The sequence below is a fragment of the Notothenia rossii genome (genome assembly GCF_949606895.1).
Source record: "Notothenia rossii genome assembly, chromosome: 2".
NCBI classification, from domain to species: domain Eukaryota; kingdom Metazoa; phylum Chordata; class Actinopteri; order Perciformes; family Nototheniidae; genus Notothenia; species Notothenia rossii.
In genome coordinates this window covers 87,450,619-87,472,594 of record NC_136904.1, presented here as the reverse complement: position 1 = coordinate 87,472,594, position 21,976 = coordinate 87,450,619, and the positions used below count along the sequence as shown (strand labels likewise).

At 34.1% G+C, this 21,976-nt stretch overlaps 1 protein-coding gene across 2 annotated transcripts in view; it reads left to right on the top strand.

The window, feature by feature from the left end:
* Positions 1–21,976, top strand: part of cntnap5a (contactin associated protein family member 5a) — a 114,876-nt gene that overhangs the window by 22,313 nt on the left and 70,587 nt on the right. For both annotated transcript variants that reach the window (XM_079663208.1, XM_079663209.1), the window contains exons 4-6: positions 7,702–7,849; positions 18,631–18,834; positions 20,982–21,166. In XM_079663208.1, the coding sequence (XP_079519334.1) occupies positions 7,702–7,849; positions 18,631–18,834; positions 20,982–21,166 (537 nt within the window). The remainder of the gene's footprint in view (positions 1–7,701; positions 7,850–18,630; positions 18,835–20,981; positions 21,167–21,976) is intronic.

Below are 21,976 nucleotides of genomic sequence, written 5' to 3'. Positions count from 1 at the left end.
GAAAGACGTTTTGAAGAGGACATATGTTGCCCATTTTCAGGTTCATTAATGTATTTAGTGTCTCTACCGTGACATGTTTAGATGCTTTAATGTTCAAAAAGCTCTTTATTTTTCTCATACCGCCTGTGCTGCAGCACCTCTTTTCCCCCTCTGTCTGAAACCAGAGCCCAGTCTGCTCTGGTTGGTTAGCTGGCCAACTCTGGTTGGTTAACTGCTTAGATATGATAGATGATATGAGCCTATCACGTATACAATGTGTTAGAGCGCTAGCCAATAGAAGTGCGAGTGTTACATATTGATGTCATTGATGATCAGGAAGTAAACTAAGGCATCCAATGGAGGTGTTTTAAGCAGGGGGGGGGGGAGATATAAACTCCCTCCTCTTTGGGATTTTGCAGGCCATTTTAATGCATAAGAAAACCTGTTTAACACACAGGAAAAAGAAAACCCCCCCAAAACACAATAGGGCCCCTTTAATTCTGTTTGCAACTTGCATAAAACCTGAAATCTTCCCTGTCTTTGAGTACTTAGGTTTTACTAAATATTTCATTTGTTTTCAGATATTTTACCATTTCCCTAAGCCTTGGATAGGACTTGTCTGTGTGAAACAACTTGCTTGATACACTTGCAGTTCCTTAATTACCCGATTTGTCAGCCCTATGTCACATGAGATATCATCTATTTTCCATTCTCTGTTCTCTGTGGACCAATTCATTGATGTCATTACAGGTGAGAGTCAAATAACACATCCTCTCTCTATTTCCAACACATATCGAGGCGTGGTAGGTTGAGGCGTCAACACAATTATTAGACTGCTTTTGTGGTCATCCATGTACCGTCAGGGCTTGTTATGGCAGGTTATACAAAGGATAAAGTTAGCAGAAAATAGCCTGATGTTGACACACGTTATTAATCCTTAATTGTGTTTGCCCCAGTTACGTCAACTGCTGCTGACAAGTTGTTAAATAGTTTTTTATGCGATTTTTTAACTTGGCAGTCCAATTAGCAGAGTGTGTTATTTCCCACTGGCATATCAATGCTGCAAAATGGCGTTTTTCTTTGTGTAGACACATCAGGTCTAGTGTTTTGTGCTACTTATAAGTATTTTTTAATCTCCTGGAAAAAAAGCACATTTTGAGTTTGGTAAAACATTCACAGTCACTGTCACTAACACGTGTGTATTAGTCCAAGGCTGAAAATGGTCTTAACCAAATATACTTGTTATGTCTGCTTGAGTGAAAAAAACAAGCCTTTTTAGTCAATTTACAAGATGGTTAAAATATTTATTGTTGAATGCCTTTGCTCTCAAAACAGTTTATCATGCCATGCACAATAGTCAACTTCAATATAAATTGCTCGAATACTTTTCCTTTGGAGTGGTTGAAGTATAACAAAAAATAATATTCAAACACTTAAAGTAAGAGCAGAGCCTTTTGTATGTTTAAATGGCCCATTTCGTAGGCTCTGAATGGCCGTGGGGATTTAAGTAGCAGCTTAGTCTGCTGATGCCTCAGATCAAATGTATTGTACCATCTAGCAACATCACTGTCTACAGTACATGGCATTTTAGATATTTAACTCGAGATGAATATGTTTAGAGTTTCACAAATATTATGAAAATATTTACATAGTGAATTTCACTGAGACACTGGAAAATATCAATGGAGAAGAAAACAAAAAATAATAAAATAAAGTTCTATTGATTTTGAATTACAAAATATATGATCACTCATGAATAGGTGTGGTTTTATAGATATGTACAGACTGTTTAAGCTTATGCACACTAGAAACCTAATTATCCTTTGCCATGTTTATAGATGGGTGGGCAAACCCATTAAATTGTGCAATACTTAGGAGCATCGATATGATGGAGCAGTGGCATTACAATGTGCCAGAGGCTACCTCATTTGAGCTTTATTACGGCCAATATTTTGTCTCCAGGTGAGTTTGACCCCTGACCCACAAATAGCTGCTTGTTCCAGCTGGCTGCCTTTCTTTATATCTGTGTGGAAAGCCCTGATGACTGTGCACAGCTTCCCATTGCTACTCCTTGGGTGATAGCTTCAGATAAAAGCATAAAACCGTGAACTTTTTTCAAAAACAGCTTACAGCGCCGTATCATACCAGTCAAAACTAAATCATGCCCTGAAACTTGGCAAGCATTAAAAGCAGCCTTTACTGAGCTTTAAATGTATACTGATGTTTATTTAATGCAAACTCTCAAAGAGAATGTAAACCTGACGCCACCCATCTCTTCTTTGGTGTTCATGTGAACTTAGATTTATAGTATCATCTATATTGTGCAGGATGAATGTCAGCCAATTAGTCAGAAATCTCTTATTTCCGAGACTCACACTCAAGCTGACTTACTACAGCGTTCACCAAGACCTTTGGCTGATACGTACTCACATCCGTCTGGCATTTTAACAAGTGAAGCTCAAAGGTAACCGCTCACTGCCAGAAACTGAACTGAGGGGGACTAATGAGAGAGCAGCAGATGCTGATAGGACTGCTAGCTCTCAGCCATTCTTAGCTTTATGAGCCAAATTAGCTCCATGGAAAAATGGGCTCTATTAAAAATGAGTCTAAAGGTCGACAATCCTGCTGGCGTCCCCTAGATGCTGCAGTGCTTAAAAATGAGATGATTTGGAACAAAAAATGTTTTTTTTACATTTGTTATGTCCTTCCAATAGTCTGGATATTTAAAGGGGCCTTATTGTGCTTTTATGCAAGTTCCTTTTCCTGTAGTCTAGGTTTGTGTGCATGTAAATGGTCTGCAAAGGCTAAAATCCTGAAGTTCCTTCCAGAGGGACTTTCTCTCTCTGCCGGAAACGCCTCCATCGGACTCCTTTGTTCCTTTTTTTTTGTTTATATCCGACTGAAATCCAACATAAAAAAAAGTACACTTTGTCTAATATTGTTTTTGTTTAGGTGAGCCATTGCGTTAAGTTACTAAAATAGATTTAGCTGCTGGGTGCATGCAACAACATCTTAGTAATGCACACACTTTGGATTATCTGTACAACCTCACTTCAAATCATCTGAAATATCCCTTTTGAAGATAATTACACTTTTGTGTGCAAAGTTGCCTTTATTGTCTAGTAACTTACAACAGGTTCATTTCTCTCTGATGAGCGACCGCACTAGAGACAAAGTCAGAGGCTGAAATCAATGGCAGTCATGCTCTGAGAACCATTGGTATCCGTACCACATATTATGGTGATCTGTAGAGTATTTATTGAAGGACACACTCATCATTAAGCTCCACCACTAAAGACACTTAGCATAGATAATTAATATGATTAATAAAGTGTTAAGGAAAAAACATATAGGTCTATAACTTTGCCTACTTGTGTGAATATTCAAAAAGTTTCTTCCTTTAACTTTCCTGTTCTTTTTCTGTGACCTGAGTGTGTCCTGTTTATTCGGAGTCTTATGAGCAAAGCCTTATAAAGGTCCGGGTAAACATGTGAAACGACATGATGGCACTAAACTACAAGCTGATATAAGCCTGATTAGTGAAGGCCAGAGGAGGAAATCTGTGAAAATGACTTACACTATGTCTGTGGAAGACTTAAGTAAATTAAAGATGGGCTTCTCTCAGCTCATGCGCTGTGAAACTCAAAGTGACTTATCTTGAATGGATACAAAAAAAAAAGGCTTTGCTTGCTGGTACTTCTAAAGTAAACTCTAAAAACGGCAGAGCCTCCGTTTTTTAAATACCGCTTTAACCTAATTCCCTGTATAATATTTGCAATCTACCCCATGGTGAATTAGCTGCATGTTATTTTCAAATATTCATAGGTGGGAAGAGGAGCATATTCTAGCTAGGGGTTTCAAATTACCTTCATTATCCTCGGAAAGCCTTATTCAGGAATCTGTTTTTAATGCAGCTTTGAACAAATGTGTGAAACAAATTATTGGGTGTTAGGGGGGAATTTTACATAATTTACATACTTGTTAGCAGTTCAGGTAGATGGAAATCTAACAAGGATTACAATTTTGCATGAGAGCTAATTTTATCTGCGTAATTGCATCTGGTATCAAGTTGGCCCTTGCAATATTATACAGCCTTATCTCCCAGGCAACTCAGACAAACTCTGGCTCACAGTATGGAAACATGGTTGACTGAATCCTACCGACTTACTGATCCTCAGACTTTTAATGAATAGGTTAACATTTTCAGATCTGCTCAAATATCTCTTTCATTATAGAATCGCCCTGATATTTTTGTACTGATATTTAAGGTCCCCGGATGACGTTGGTACGTTTCATCTCACACTTTTTAAACAAAATCTCAAACATTTCAACAAACATCAGCTTGCCTTTGACCACATGTTGCCTGTAGTGTTGGTTAAATGCAGAAAACATGCCACACATGTCATTTCTAATCCTAAAAACATTTTATATATTTATTTTCTGCAGACACTGATACCACTAGAAACGGCAAGGGAAATGTAACTCTTTACCAACGGGTATATCTTGAGCAGGCAAATGATGAGGCTGATAAAGGAAACGTATCGGATTACTCCCCACCAGCAGGATCGAGCCCACTGGTGAATACCCAGGGTGTTCTTGAGACAGTTGCCATGGCGATGTTAACGTTAAGCTCACAGCATCACTGTGCAGCCTCAAAGGAATCACAGTGATGCTGTAGACAGTACCTTGATACAACTCTAAAAAAAAATGTTTTGTATATTGTTTATTGACTTATTTGGTTATACACGTACTTTATTCAAAGTACCAACCATTTTATTTTAAATGAATGAGATAATATATCATGTCTTATTTCTGAATGCTGTTTTTTTCTTGAAGGAAAAAATGAATAAATAATATGAGGTAACTAGAACTCAAAATGTTTACAAAATAAATAAAACAAAACAGAACATTTTTTTTTTCTTGAAGTAAAAATGAAATAAATAAATGATTGAAAAAAAAAAAATTAAACTAAATTAATTTTAATGAAACTGTAACCCAAAATTCATCCAAAAAAAAAAAAAAAAAAATTATGTTTTTAAATAATAAACAATACAAATTCAATTATATATAGTAAATAAACAATAGAAAACAGGCTAAATATTTTTAAACAAATTAATGAGAAACACATTAAATTCAAGGAATGTCCATCGAACCATGAACCTAAATCCACTCCAATACACGTATAGAAGACATTCTCTTATTAACATTGACAGACATGTACCCTCTGCTTCTTCCTATCATTTTGAAGACTTGTCTAAAGCCTTAGATCCCGGTCAGGGGACTCTGGCTGACTGACTGGCCGTCGGGGAATCTTTTAGCATTTCCAGTCACGGCAAGGTCACACACTCTCAGACTCCCGCTTACTATGCGCTCCCTTAGGCTGTTAACTGACCAATGAACTTTTGCAACACACTGTAGCGTCTTCATATTCAGCAGCGGGGTTGATCCCCCCGTGCATTGATTAAAATAAACGTATGCGTATGTGATGTACGCAACAGAAAGGAAATCTGACACAAGGGAGCTCATCACTGGAGAGGAAGAGTAAAGAATCTTAATGAATGGGAAGGGAAACTCTTCCACAGTGACAGAAGCATAAATAGAAATAATGAAGTCACAGTGGGGTTAAGGCTGTTTATGTGGATAAGGACCGACCCTGCTCCTCTGGACCTAAAAATCTTCTGCACCCTCAGGCTTTTATTCAGGGACCTTAATGTCTCCCCCAGCTGACACGCACACAGGAGGTTCTGATGCAAGTTTTTCCAAAGAGGGAAAAAACAAACGTCATAGCTCAGGACCGTCTCAGTGGTATTCTTGTAGTGGTATTGCTATTGAAAACTAATGACTCACACTGACGTGTTCGAGTGTTACGAGCTAATGAATTGGTTTGAAAACTGCAGTGCAGCCTTAATCAGAGTTTGTTTGGTTCATTAGACTTTCCACACATTCAGCTGGGAGTTGGGAGGACAGACGGGGTTAATGATGATAACAAAAACATAAGGAAAGGGAAAGTTTAAAAAGCTGGATACTAAAGTTATTCCATATCCCAAACATCTACCCTGAGTTTGCAAACGTGTCTTTCATGCACACACATTTACTACCAAAGTAGAAACTGTTGTGGTTATTTATCTTGAGGTGTATTTTCATGTTTGCTCTTCCTGTCATTGCTTCTCACACTGGTTTAAATTGGGTGAGGCTTCATTAGAAAGTTATGTCATGTGTTTATGAAGCAGTGTGTGTGATGGCTGGTGTGAATACTTTACCTCAGTCAAAGCACATATTAAACACACATTAGTGATGAAGGTAAGCCACGTTTTAAATACAAAATAATTGCGTGTTTTTAATCCGAAATGTGTGTTAGCCTTCTCTTGACTGTTGCTCATTTTGTTTTGAATATGCAGAAATTCTTAGCACATGAACGCATATTTTGACAGCTTTTATTTTACTGCAGAATAGCAATGCCGTACGATCAAATAGTCTTACTTTACCGCAGCAATTTCTTACACAAAAGCCTGAAAATAACAAGGTCATGGTAAGTGGCATGCTTTCATCCGCCAGGTTCCCAATGAAACACTGACGGCTCCATTAGATGTTTTCGGTTGAAAGCATTTAGAAAATGTTATAAAGAAAAAAAATTGTCAATATGCATCTTGGGTTATTTTCAAGGCCAATGTGTTTCTCACATTTTTCTCCTCTCTTAACGCTGTTCTTGCTGAAGTAAAACATTTGATTTGACCGAATGTATAAAGCCCTAGCGCCATTCGTTAATCCGTCCTGTGCAGACCTGAAATACTGTCCGTGTGTAAATAAGCCTGGCGTGTTAAGATTCAGACATCCTGCTCGGTAAACGGCTCAAAAAGGGAAAGTGGTGGCATAAATCACAATAACAGCCTGAACACTCACACTGTTACCTTGATTATCTACCAAGAGGCAGCATCCTGGTGCATTTAATGATGGCTGTGCTTTGCCGCAGTCTGAAAGCATCGGACGGTCATTTGTGTGGCTGGTAATTGTATCTCTGCTGTTGCGGAAAGTTGAAATATTGGCCTTGTCTGTCCGTGTTGAACTGCCCACAATAGCCTGGGGCTACACTGTCAGTGATCTATCTTTTTGGTTCTTTATAGTAGGGATGCATATTGATCTGATATGTCACCTGCGTAGAATCAGTTATGGCGAAGCTGGTAATCAGTCATTTGAGAGGAATGGTTGTTTGTCTCTCACTCACGCTCTCCGTTTCTCTGTTAATGTCCCCTGGCTTTGTCTGGTGCAGGCTGAATCGACGAGGGCTGGAAGAGAAAAAGAAGAATGACATCTCCCAATTGTATTCAGAGGTTTTTGTTTTTAGCTCTGCAGGGAGAGAACACAATGCGAGAGCCCTTATTGCCCCTGGCTGCCTCAGTGGTGATTCTTCCTCCTCCTCCTCCTCACAGAGACTCATTCGAACAGATATTCTCATATTTCCACACCACGCCACGATTCTTATCACTTTACATCAAATAGTATGTTCAAGGATAGGAAGAAGACGTTGCCCTTGGGTTCGCCCCGTCAGCACTTTGTTGTTTTCCGTGCCATTCAAGGATTTATAGTTTCATTGTGCTTCTATTTCGAGTATCTCGAAACGCAGACTGCTGTGAGTGAACGTATTACTATTCACTGCTGGATCTGAGGTAATTTCCTTGTTTCTCGGTGGATAACCACGCTCTTTGTTCCTCTATGGTCCTGCAGAGATTTGTGGGGAATGTGAACTCGGAGGCTGTTGTGCAGAACAAGCTGTCCCACCCAGTGAGGACGCGTTTCCTGCGCTTCATCCCCCTCCAATGGAACCCCAGCGGCTGGATGGGCCTCAGAGTGGAGGCGTACGGCTGCTCCTACAGTGAGTAACACAGACACACACACACACACGCACACGCACACGCACACACACACACACACACACACACACACACACACACACACACACACACACACACACACACACACACACACACACACACACACACTAAAGTTAACGCAACACTCTGAAAGCTCTCCGTCCTCACATCAAATCTCTACCTAGAACAATTTCTCATTTATACATTTGGCGCGGCAGCCTCACTCTCTTGATGGAGAGTAATGAGGACTATTCTCTTCACTTGGCTTTAACGTGCCGTTTCATACTCCAGACAGCGGTAAAATGGCTTATCAAATTTCCTGACAGTGTGAACCATATATGCACAGGGATGTCTTCTCGTCCAACGCTTTCAGCATAGTACTCTAAGTTAAGTGTCAGGAGCTAAAGACCAATGTTGGAACATGTGGAGTCTCTAGGGCCCCATGTTTGACTTTTCAATTAACATCAGCATCCTTAACAGTGGAAGGGAATATCATTTTGAACATGCAGAGAATATGAAGCTGTAAATACTTTATTTATCATACAACAAACTTAAAAGCCTCCTGACAGGCCTTTGCTAGTGTAGATAGCAGACAGCCGGATTGATGTTATTGCTTTGTTCACCCTGTAGCCGCTATAAAACAAGTGATGAGAAGAGATTTGCATGACGCATCATGCTGCAGAATACAGCATGATTTGCTAAAACTACTAACAAAAACACAAAGTGGAGACAGACCGTGTACAAGTATACTCCATGCAGCTCAGGTCATTACATTGCTGTTGATAATATTAATGCTGTTGATGCAGTCTGTGAGGCTTACTCTCACATCCATTAATACCAACATAATTGTGTTTGCTTGTTTATTTTTTGAAAAATCACCAGCTTGAGTCGTAATTATTATTATTATTATTATAATAATAAAACCTTTTATTTAGATAGCACCTTTCAAACACAACATGCTGCTCATAGTGATCAACAAACAAAAAACAAACAAACAAAACAACATTAAAAAATACAGAAACTATGGAAGCCCTAAGAGGCAAGGTTTGGGTAAAGATGTGGGAAGTGAAATACTGTTAGGTAATGTTACTTAGGTTTACTAATATTTGACTAATATATGACTTAGGTTTACTAATATTTGACTAATATGTTACTTAGGTTTACTAATATTTGACTAATATTTTTCCACCTAATATTTGACTAATATATTACTTAGGTTTACTAATATTTGACTAATATATTACTTAGGTTTACTAATATTTGACTAATATGTTACTTAGGTTTACTAATATTTGACTAATATATTACTTAGGTTTACTAATATTTGACTAATATATTACTTAGGTTTACTAATATTTGACTAATATATTACTTAGGTTTACTAATATTTGACTAATATATTACTTAGGTTTACTAATATTTGACTAATATATTACTTAGGTTTACTAATATTTGACTAATATTTGTCCACCAAATATTTGACTAATATGTTACTTAGGTTTACTAATATTTGACTAATATATTACTTAGGTTTACTAATATTTGACTAATATTTGTCCACCAACTATTTGACTAATATATTACTTAGGTTTACTAATATTTGACTAATATATTACTTAGGTTTACTAATATTTGACTAATATGTTACTTAGGTTTATTAATATTTGACTAATATATTACTTAGGTTTACTAATATTTGACTAATATGTTACTTAGGTTTACTAATATTTGACTAATATATTACTTAGGTTTACTAATATGTGACTAATATATTACTTAGGTTTACTAATATTTGACTAATATATTACTTAGGTTTACTAATATTTGACTAAGAAATTACTTAGGTTTACTAATATGTGACTAATATATTACTTAGGTTTACTAATATTTGACTAATATGTTACTTAGGTTTACTAATATTTGACTAATATATTACTTAGGTTTACTAATATTTGACTAATATGTTACTTAGGTTTACTAATATTTGACTAATATGTTACTTAGGTTTATTAATATTTGACTAATATATTACTTAGGTTTACTAATATTTGACTAATATGTTACTTAGGTTTACTAATATGTGACTAATATATTACTTAGGTTTACTAATATTTGACTAATATATTACTTAGGTTTACTAATATTTGACTAATATGTTACTTAGGTTTACTAATATTTGACTAATATGTTACTTAGGTTTACTAATATTTGACTAATATGTTACTTAGGTTTATTAATATTTGACTAATATATTACTTAGGTTTACTAATATTTGACTAATATGTTACTTAGGTTTACTAATATGTGACTAATATATTACTTAGGTTTACTAATATGTGACTAATATATTACTTAGGTTTACTAATATTTGACTAATATGTTACTTAGGTTTACTAATATGTGACTAATATATTACTTAGGTTTACTAATATTTGACTAATATATTACTTAGGTTTACTAATATTTGACTAATATGTTACTTAGGTTTACTAATATTTGACTAATATGTTACTTAGGTTTATTAATATTTGACTAATATATTACTTAGGTTTACTAATATATGACTAATATGTTACTTAGGTTTACTAATATTTGACTAATATATTACTTAGGTTTACTAATATTTGACTAATATGTTACTTAGGTTTACTAATATTTGACTAATATATTACTTAGGTTTACTAATATTTGTCCACCAAATATTTGACTAATATATTACTTAGGTTTACTAATAGTTGACTAATATATTACTTAGGTTTACTAATATGTGACTAATATATTACTTAGGTTTACTAATATGTGACTAATATATTACTTAGGTTTACTAATATGTGACTAATATGTTACTTAGGTTTACTAATATTTCACTAATATGTTACTTAGGTTTACTAATATTTGACTAATATATTACTTAGGTTTACTAATATTTGACTAATATATTACTTAGGTTTACTAATATTTGACTAATATATTACTTAGGTTTACTAATATTTGACTAATATATTACTTAGGTTTATTAATATTTGACTAATATATTACTTAGGTTTACTAATATTTGACTAATATGTTACTTAGGTTTACTAATATTTGACTAATATATTACTTAGGTTTACTAATATTTGACTAATATTTGTCCACCAAATATTTGACTAATATATTACTTAGGTTTACTAATATGTGACTAATATATTACTTAGGTTTACTAATATTTGACTAATATGTTACTTAGGTTTACTAATATTTGACTAATATGTTACTTAGGTTTATTAATATTTGACTAATATATTACTTAGGTTTACTAATATGTGACTAATATATTACTTAGGTTTACTAATATTTGACTAATATGTTACTTAGGTTTACTAATATGTGACTAATATGTTACTTAGGTTTACTAATATGTGACTAATATATTACTTAGGTTTACTAATATTTGACTAATATGTTACTTAGGTTTACTAATATTTGACTAATATGTTACTTAGGTTTACTAATATGTGACTAATATATTACTTAGGTTTACTAATATTTGACTAATATATTACTTAGGTTTACTAATATTTGACTAATATGTTACTTAGGTTTACTAATATTTGACTAATATGTTACTTAGGTTTATTAATATTTGACTAATATATTACTTAGGTTTACTAATATTTGACTAATATATTACTTAGGTTTACTAATATTTGACTAATATATTACTTAGGTTTATTAATATTTGACTAATATATTACTTAGGTTTACTAATATTTGACTAATATGTTACTTAGGTTTACTAATATGTGACTAATATATTACTTAGGTTTACTAATATTTGACTAATATATTACTTAGGTTTACTAATATTTGACTAATATGTTACTTAGGTTTACTAATATTTGACTAATATGTTACTTAGGTTTATTAATATTTGACTAATATATTACTTAGGTTTACTAATATTTGACTAATATGTTACTTAGGTTTACTAATATTTGACTAATATATTACTTAGGTTTACTAATATGTGACTAATATATTACTTAGGTTTACTAATATTTGACTAATATATTACTTAGGTTTACTAATATTTGACTAATATATTACTTAGGTTTACTAATATTTGACTAATATGTTACTTAGGTTTACTAATATTTGACTAATATATTACTTAGGTTTACTAATATTTGACTAATATGTTACTTAGGTTTACTAATATTTGACTAATATGTTACTTAGGTTTATTAATATTTGACTAATATATTACTTAGGTTTACTAATATTTGACTAATATGTTACTTAGGTTTACTAATATGTGACTAATATATTACTTAGGTTTACTAATATTTGACTAATATATTACTTAGGTTTACTAATATTTGACTAATATGTTACTTAGGTTTACTAATATTTGACTAATATATTACTTAGGTTTACTAATATTTGACTAATATGTTACTTAGGTTTACTAATATTTGACTAATATGTTACTTAGGTTTATTAATATTTGACTAATATATTACTTAGGTTTACTAATATTTGACTAATATGTTACTTAGGTTTATTAATATTTGACTAATATATTACTTAGGTTTACTAATATGTGACTAATATATTACTTAGGTTTACTAATATGTGACTAATATATTACTTAGGTTTACTAATATTTGACTAATATGTTACTTAGGTTTACTAATATGTGACTAATATATTACTTAGGTTTACTAATATTTGACTAATATATTACTTAGGTTTACTAATATTTGACTAATATGTTACTTAGGTTTACTAATATTTGACTAATATGTTACTTAGGTTTATTAATATTTGACTAATATATTACTTAGGTTTACTAATAGTTGACTAATATATTACTTAGGTTTACTAATATGTGACTAATATATTACTTAGGTTTACTAATATTTGACTAATATATTACTTAGGTTTACTAATATTTGACTAATATGTTACTTAGGTTTACTAATATTTGACTAATATATTACTTAGGTTTACTAATATTTGACTAATATGTTACTTAGGTTTACTAATATTTGACTAATATATTACTTAGGTTTACTAATAGTTGACTAATATATTACTTAGGTTTACTAATATTTGACTAATATATTACTTAGGTTTACTAATATTTGACTAATATGTTACTTAGGTTTATTAATATTTGACTAATATATTACTTAGGTTTACTAATATTTGACTAATATGTTACTTAGGTTTACTAATATTTGACTAATATATTACTTAGGTTTACTAATATTTGACTAATATATTACTTAGGTTTACTAATATTTGTCCACCAAATATTTGACTAATATGTTACTTAGGTTTACTAATAGTTGACTAATATATTACTTAGGTTTACTAATATTTGACTAATATATTACTTAGGTTTACTAATATGTGACTAATATGTTACTTAGGTTTACTAATATGTGACTAATATGTTACTTAGGTTTACTAATATTTGTCCACCAAATATTTGACTAATATATTACTTAGGTTTACTAATAGTTGACTAATATATTACTTAGGTTTACTAATATTGGACTAATATATTACTTAGGTTTACTAATATTGGACTAATATATTACTTAGGTTTACTAATATTGGACTAATATGTTACTTAGGTTTACTAATATGTGACTAATATGTTACTTAGGTTTACTAATATTTGACTAATATGTTACTTAGGTTTACTAATATGTGACTAATATGTTACTTAGGTTTACTAATATTTGACTAATATGTTACTTAGGTTTACTAATATTTGACTAATATATTACTTAGGTTTACTAATATTTGACTAATATGTTACTTAGGTTTACTAATATTTCACTAATATGTTACTTAGGTTTACTAATATTTGACTAATATATTACTTAGGTTTACTAATATTTGACTAATATATTACTTAGGTTTACTAATATTTGACTAATATGTTACTTAGGTTTACTAATATTTCACTAATATGTTACTTAGGTTTACTAATATTTGACTAATATATTACTTAGGTTTACTAATATTTGACTAATATGTTACTTAGGTTTACTAATATTTGACAAATATGTTACTTAGGTTTACTAATATTTGACTAATATATTACTTAGGTTTACTAATATTTGACTAATATATTACTTAGGTTTACTAATATTTGACTAATATTTGTCCACAAAAAAAAATGATATTCAAAATTCCTTTTAGGACTTTTATACAAACATTTTTCAATTTCTGGAAGATTTCACAACCTAAATACCTACTTTTCTATACATGAACATGATTGTATTCCTCAGTCATATCACTGAGTACAGTATGTGCTCTCTCTGCCGTGAGAAAGCAAAGTGTCCCACGCAGTAAAAATGACAAAAGAAGTAACTAAGTGTAACACACACTGGGCAGCTCTCAGCACCAGATGTGCTTCACAGACGGAAGAAGTAATCAAGAGACGCTATCTGGGGTGTGCCACTCCTGGGAACATATGTGGAGATTGCTGCTTTTCTGGAGCATCAGCGCGTTCGGATGCAAGCCAAGACACAGCCGGTTAAAGTGTGCATCAAAGAGTGCTCTGGCCTTAATGCCTGGCTTAATTCCTACAGTTAATTATCTTAAGATGATGAATTCTCAAAAGAACACAATTCAATTACTATCCTGCAAGATGTAATCATAAAAGAGTACATTAAAAAAATTCCATACTTGCACTTGTAATGAGATGCTAAAGCAAACTGGACCTCTGTGACTGCACAGCGCGAGATAAAAAGAGGCACATTCACAGTTATTTCCTGAGCCATTCTCAATAAAACACATCTAATGGGGATTCACCTCTCCCACGCATTGTGAGGCGGCCATAACTATAGATGAGCAGGTGAGTTAATGCGCTGTGAAACACCGTCAGAATATTCCACAGTTATCACTCAGTTATATGGTGCCCAGCCACAGCAGCAAAGTGTGTTAATGTTGGGCAAACAGGTATAAAACTGCCTCGTGAACTCAGTCTTTCTCCATTGGATCATTTTTGGGGATTAATGCGTCCGCTTTCACTGAAAAAAACAAATGAATAACAATATAACTGATGTATGACTAAGTTATAGAAAGTACTTTGAAGTCTGAGAAAGGTTACATTGCCTTGTAGCTCATTCTGCTGCATTACAGAGCGTCTCTATGAGGCAGGATTATATAGAGGTGACACTGACAATGCTACTCATCTCAAATCTATTCTTCAGGACTCCTGGAAATCAATTCAACATCAATGATTAGAGTGAAACAAGGAAAGTGTAATCGAGATGTATTGACCGAACCTTTTGGCTACTGTTATACTTTATTTACTAACTCAGATTGCTGCTGTATAACAGATATTATAACTGACTTTATTCACATTATGCTTCCACTGCTCCGGGCCCTCTACGTTGCCTTATAATGGGTTGGTTAGAGCAGTGGTTCCAAACCTGGGGGGCGCCAAAGATCGCAGGGGGGGCGCCAGGCCTCAGATGATTTGAGGCCAAATATCATATTTAGACTTTTTTTTTTTTTTTTTAATTTTTATATAATTGTAACGCAATACATGAGTGTCACTAATAGCCTTGTCTCTACATTAGAATAAAATATAAAAAATAATTGATTAATTCATTTGAATACAAATTCAAGTTAGTAGCTATTAAAGGCATAAAAAGACAGAAATGTATAATTCTTTCTTTAATAGAAATGTTTCTTCTGCCCGTAAAGTGTCCAAACCAGGCTTGTCTGGATAAACGCATTTTTAAAACAGTCATTGTCCATGCCGGTTTCAGTTGGATTATTTGTCACAGTTGCTCCGATCAGATCGGTCTCCTCCATTTTGTAGATTATTTAGGACTTTTGAATCCACATAAACACATCGGCAAAATCCGGTTTACTTTGAGCATGTGTTTTAAACAGTTTAATCCCTTTGTGAATTGTTTCCACTTGCGCCGTCCTTTCATTTCTTCATACAGCGGGAATCCAAATGAATGAATCCTGAGTCCAATAACCATCAAAGTCACTTCAATAGTGCTCCTTAATTACGCTTTCATCCTCCTTTAACAAAGTACTTCACATTCATCCAGTTTGTTACAGTAGTTGTAGCATTTTTGAGACTTTTAAACTTTGATTACAGCTGTTGCATAGCGTTGCCAGCTTAATCAACCTTTTTACTTAGCAAATAGACCGTTTTTAAGCTTTCGAATTAACTATTTTTAAGTTATAAAAAAATTTCTGGCGAGAAACTAACCATTTACATTACCAGTATGTGATGAGATGTTATCCAAATAACGCATATTTGAGAATTAACAGCAATGTTCACGGCTGTGAGGAGCTTCTGGCTGCATGAGAGCGTCCGGTCTGAAATAAATGACATGACAACAATGTTTTATAATCACTCTCACTGCACGAACGGTGGTCACAGGTCCACAATGCAACTTTAACCCCAGGTATAAAATACTAATACCAATATAGATTATGAGAGCCACACATTTGTTGATAGCTAGCTTAACAGATTGTCAGCTAACATTGTTTAATTACTCTCACTCATGGGCGTAATTTCCACTGGGGACAGGGGGGACATGTCCTCCCCACTTTTAAAAATCCCGTTTGTGTCCGCCCCACTTTTCCAATTTTTTTTTTTTTTACGCAAGTGGTCATCGTCACGGAGTAGCGTCTGTGTGTGTGTGTGGCAGGAGCGCATTTTGTGTGAGAGAGAGAGAGAGACAGAGAGAGACAGGGAGAGACAGAGAGAGACAGGGAGAGACAGGGAGAGACAGAGAGAGAAAGAGAGAGAGAGAGAGAGAGAGAGAGAGAGAGAGAGAGAGAGAGAGAGAGAGAGAGAGAGAGAGAGAGAGAGAGAGTTACGGGGGTTGTTGTTAGCATCTGGTGCTAGCTCAGAGATTAGATTATAAAGCTGTTTCAACAATAAGGAGAGGAAGAGTCCTCTCCTGTCGGACTCAGAGGCTGAGATAACATCAGCTCAGGGAGGTAAAGGACTCGCTGAGGGATTATATTGTAAACTTTAGTCTAAGTCTCAGTGGGTCTCAAATGGTTGGGTCTAAACAAATATTTCCATCTAATTAATATAGTTGTTCAAAATAAGTAAAAAAATAATTCCAATGTCAGTAAAAAATGTAAAACAAAGTTTGAAAGGGAAGTGATTAGTAAAATATGCATAAATAAAAAGAAAGAATGCAGACTAGGTAAGATAAAGATAGGAGAGAGGAGTATATCAATGATGTGTTATTGGTTGTGAGCATATTCTAATGGTTTTTGGAGTATTGAAATATATACAGTTCTGTTTCATATGAGTGTTGAGAGAGCTGTATCCATAAATCTCTTAATTTGTGCACCAGATTGATGCCTTTAACTTCAATTTAAAGAAACAAATCTTACCGGGGGTGCATGCCCCCCGACCCCCCTATAGGATTTATCACAAATAAAACAGGTTCATGGATAGATAAGTTTGCACACTCATTATACACACTACACATTTTTCTGGGATTAGTTTACACCATAGTCCCTAATATATATTTGTAGAAAGGCAGGAAATGGAATTAAATCGAGAACAATGTTTCATTGCGGAGGACCCCCTGTTTTGAAATAGGTCCACACTGCAAGTTTAACCATAGAGTAGTAGATACATCTGATTTAAATTATTAGAGCCACCAATTTGGCGATAGCTTTAGCTAACATATACCACCTAGCTTACTAGATTGGCAGCTAACATAAGCTAGACAACTTGTTAGAAAGTCTGATGGATGTAAGGATAATTAGTTTAATATATTATACATAATACAGAAGTGGTCATCAGAAACCAGCCGAGTGACAAATGTGTAGCTATTTTGACTCCACTGTGGAAAGACTGAGCCTTCCCTTTCTGCTACTTAAACACATTTCTAATTGTTTGGCTGTTGATGCTGGCAATGTTGAATTGATTATTGCGGTGTCAAAAAATAAATTGAATTTATTACATATTATTGCAGCCAGTGGTAATGTTATGCCTTAAATTAAACCGCGTGTCACTAGGGGCAGGGGAATCGATCCCCAAAGAGACGTTCCTACTGACACTAAATCTTATTTTGACAATAGGATCGATACCGAAATAAATGAATCCATCTCATTTTAGATTATGTTATGAACACAATGTTCTTAATTTTCTTGCCTCCTTAGTGACACAGTACAAATCTACCTTTAGAAATTGTCTTCTGTTTTAACATGTGTGTGATTAGGTTATTAACAGTTGATAGTAAGAAGAAATAGCTGCAAATTATTCTGAAGATGAATAAGACTATTTATGATGCATTCAGGTCATACATCGATGCAGAATAAGTTGTGAGAGCAATTTTCCAAAGCCGTGACACCACAGTTACATCATTTGTAAAATATAGTGCAATTGTTATGAATATAGAGCATTTTACTTATAATTCCTTAAAAATAATAATAATAATAATAATAATAATACACTTATTTGTATTGCACCTTTCATGCACAAAGCAAAAGTGCTTTACAGAAAACATAACAACAATATTAAAATTAATACAGAACAAGATAAAACATCAACAGTGATCCTAATGCAATTAGAAATTAAAATATGTTAAAATAAAACAATATAAAATGTAAAATAAAAGCAAAACAGAAAAAATACTCTAAAACATGGACAATGATACTAGTGAGAGTTCAAAGTTAACCCAAATTAAAAGCCATATTAAAAAGATAGGTTTTTAATTTGCTCTTAAACGCTTCAAGGTGGAAAACTGATCCAATGGTTTTTTTTCTGATTCCATTACAGAGTCATATGTTGCCGACTTTGACGGCAGAAGCTCCTTGCTGTATCGGTTTAACCAGAAGTCCATGTCCACGGTGAAGGACGTGATCTCTCTGCGCTTCAAGAGCAATCAGGCCGAGGGGGTTTTACTGCACGGAGAGGGGCAGAGAGGAGATTACATCACCCTGGAGCTGCACCGAGGAAGATTGGACCTCTACCTCAACTTAGGTAACCGAGCTTTGCTAACCTCTCTCTCGGAAAGAAATGACCTACCTCCACAAGAGTTTAGTCACAGTCACGATTGACAGTTGCACCCAGTAATGACGAGAGGGTTTTCACAACAAACTAAAGGCCAATATGCTTATTGTTTTTTGTTCACACTGAAATGAAAACAAGGAAACAAGGATGGTAAGAATGACATTAGTGGTATCAATCAATTAAAAGAAGTAATCACAGTAATCACAAGAATGATTCATCAAAAAAACTAATTTTAATTGATTATAGGGGAGGGGTAAAACAAATGCATGTGGTGTTGTAAAAAATAAAAGCATGACAAACTGAGAGGGAATACTTGAGGGATTTTAGCCTTTGAAGACCATTTACATGCACAAAAACCTACATTACAGGAAAGGAAACAACCCCAAAAGCATAAGCTTCTTTAAATATATTTTAGTTGGATTGATGTAAGTATATCCATTGAATATCATTAATAAAAAGAGGGGATATTAAGTCCATTTAAAATGTCTAAAGCAGCAAAATAGCTCAAAACAGTTCTTGATCATCACAATGGTAATGAATTATTTATGGTTTACAGTGTAATGTATTCTCTAGATAACCATTAAGGCAGTACATGCCTTCCAACAAACCAATGTAATGCTTTCTGTTCCAGTATACAGCAGAATAAGAATTAGAAATCGTGTCTAGAGATCCCAATTCTTTATATATTTGTCACAGCAAGGAAATGGACAATGTAACGGCAAAGGGAAAGCCCAGACAAAAGGCACAAATAACATAAGTAGAGCAGTGCAGTCACATATTAAATAAAGAGGTGCAAATAAAAGAAAATCTAATAATCATCATCGTGTATGGAAAGGAAATAATGGTCCATGCCTTCCTTATACAATTACTTTCACGATATTTACTTACTATTTGTTTTACAATCATAAGTAACATTAACCGTAAACTCAAATATACACTGTTTCAAGATTAAATCAAATACAATGTAAGTATGTACATGGATTAACAAATGAATTGGTATTTACCTTTAAGTGCAAGAAGGATCATTTATTAAGGCGTTTGAGGAAATAACAATTTAGAGGAATAAGAATTAACAATAAGTAATCTATATATCAGGGTTCGTACGGTCATTACAAACCTGAAAAAGTCACCGAAATTCAAAATGCAAATTCCAGGCCCTTGAAAAGTTATGGAAAACAATATTTTTCCCAAAGTTTTGGAAAAGTCATAGAAATATTACTAAAGTTGCATCAAATATAATTTATATTTGATTTAATCACCGAAACAGTAATACTAGCAGGATTATAAATACTGTATCATATAGTAATGAAACATAAAATGGCAACTGTGGCAGTATTTATCTGGTGAGAGATGTTTACAATCACGCCCTCTAGTCTACAGGAGCTACTATTTGATATAAGGCTGCCAAGATGCCAGGGAAATGCAGTTTCAACAATGTATGGCTTCTAAAGGATAAGTACCAATTGTGGCTATCAAAAGACATTGACCCAAGACGTGCTAAATGCAAACTGTGTTGTAACATATTTGATATTTCGAATATGGGCGAGGCAGCGCATGCTAGCCACATGAAAGAAAGAGTCGTTTTTTTTGGTCATGGAAAATGAGGTAAAGGTCATGGAGAAGTCATTGAAATTCATTGGTGAAAAAATGTATGAACCCTGATATATGCATATTACAACGATCATGTGAATATATTATATTACTATATACTGAATATATATATATATATATACTATATATTGAAAAAAACGATAACAAAAAAAATCGAAATATATATATTTTTTATTTAAATGGAGGGGCCGGATCAATGTCCCTATGAAATTGAGGGGGACATGTCCCCCCCGTCCCCCCCACTATCTGCGCCCCTGCCTACGATCCCTATTTGTCGCAGCAATGAAATAATGTTACGGCAAAAGGCAAAGATAAGAGTCAGTGCTGTTGCATATTCAATATCAAAATCAAATAGTCATCTAAGTGTATATAAATGAAATAAAAGTGCCTGTTAATGTCCTTTATGACCTGAGCTCTGGCTTTCTGCCCTCACGTATTTACAGGTTCACTGTGGAAGATGTAACGCTGCTCACTGCTTTCCTGCCGCTGTCTTTGTGTTTGTGCAGACGACAGCAGGCTGAGGTTCAGCAGCGGGCGTGTTGCAGTCACTGTGGGCAGTCTGCTGGATGATCAGCAGTGGCACTCTGTTCACATAGAGCGCTTCAACAAGCAGGTTAACCTCACAGTGGACTCACACACACAGCATTTCCAAACTAAAGGAGAAGGACACTCTCTGGAGGTGGACTACGAGGTGAGTCAATGGGATGTTTAAATTACACAACAGCGGCTTTGTAAAAGTGAATATATATCTGAAGTCAACCAGATAGAGTGAGAAATCTATCATTAATATCATTGTAATGAGCCTTGGAGTGTTGTAGTAAACAGCATCTATTATGTTGACTGCAAGCCCTTGGAAGAGGCATTTTGATTTGAATTATGAATGAAAGTAAACAAAGAAACAGAAAAGGAGCAGAGATGTTTTTTGTTGTTGTCTCAAAGGACTTTCAAGTGGACTATCAACCTCTACAGACCTTTGCACTGCATGTAAAGCAGGGAGAGGCAGTTCCTTTTTAACGCTATAGGGCAAACTATCCATGATAAACTTTCAACAAATTGTAATTCAAGTGGTACCCGAGGTACAGGTAAAAAAGAATTTTGAAAATACAGCTTTCATCCAGCAACTCTCCCCTCTCTGACCTGAGCTTCTCCCAACAGACGAGCACGGGAATATGCATGGGATTCATACAGTAACCTGTACGAGTACTGTCATTAATTTTTAACATCATCCAGATCGTGATTGTGTTCCAGATACATTCATATAGCTGCAATTCTATTAGCCATACCTTCCTCTTTTCTTTCCAAACTGTGAATGGCTCGAAGTATAAGCAAGCTACAGAAGCAGCAATGCTTTTCAGAGATGAAAAGGAATTTTATTGCTTGCCCCGAGCTACTCCGTATAGCTACCGTATCCATGAGGCTTGAGTAGAAAGGTTAAACTATTCACACCATTTTCTCTCCATCTCTGAAACGATCCGCCAACATTGTCAGACTCCATCCAAAG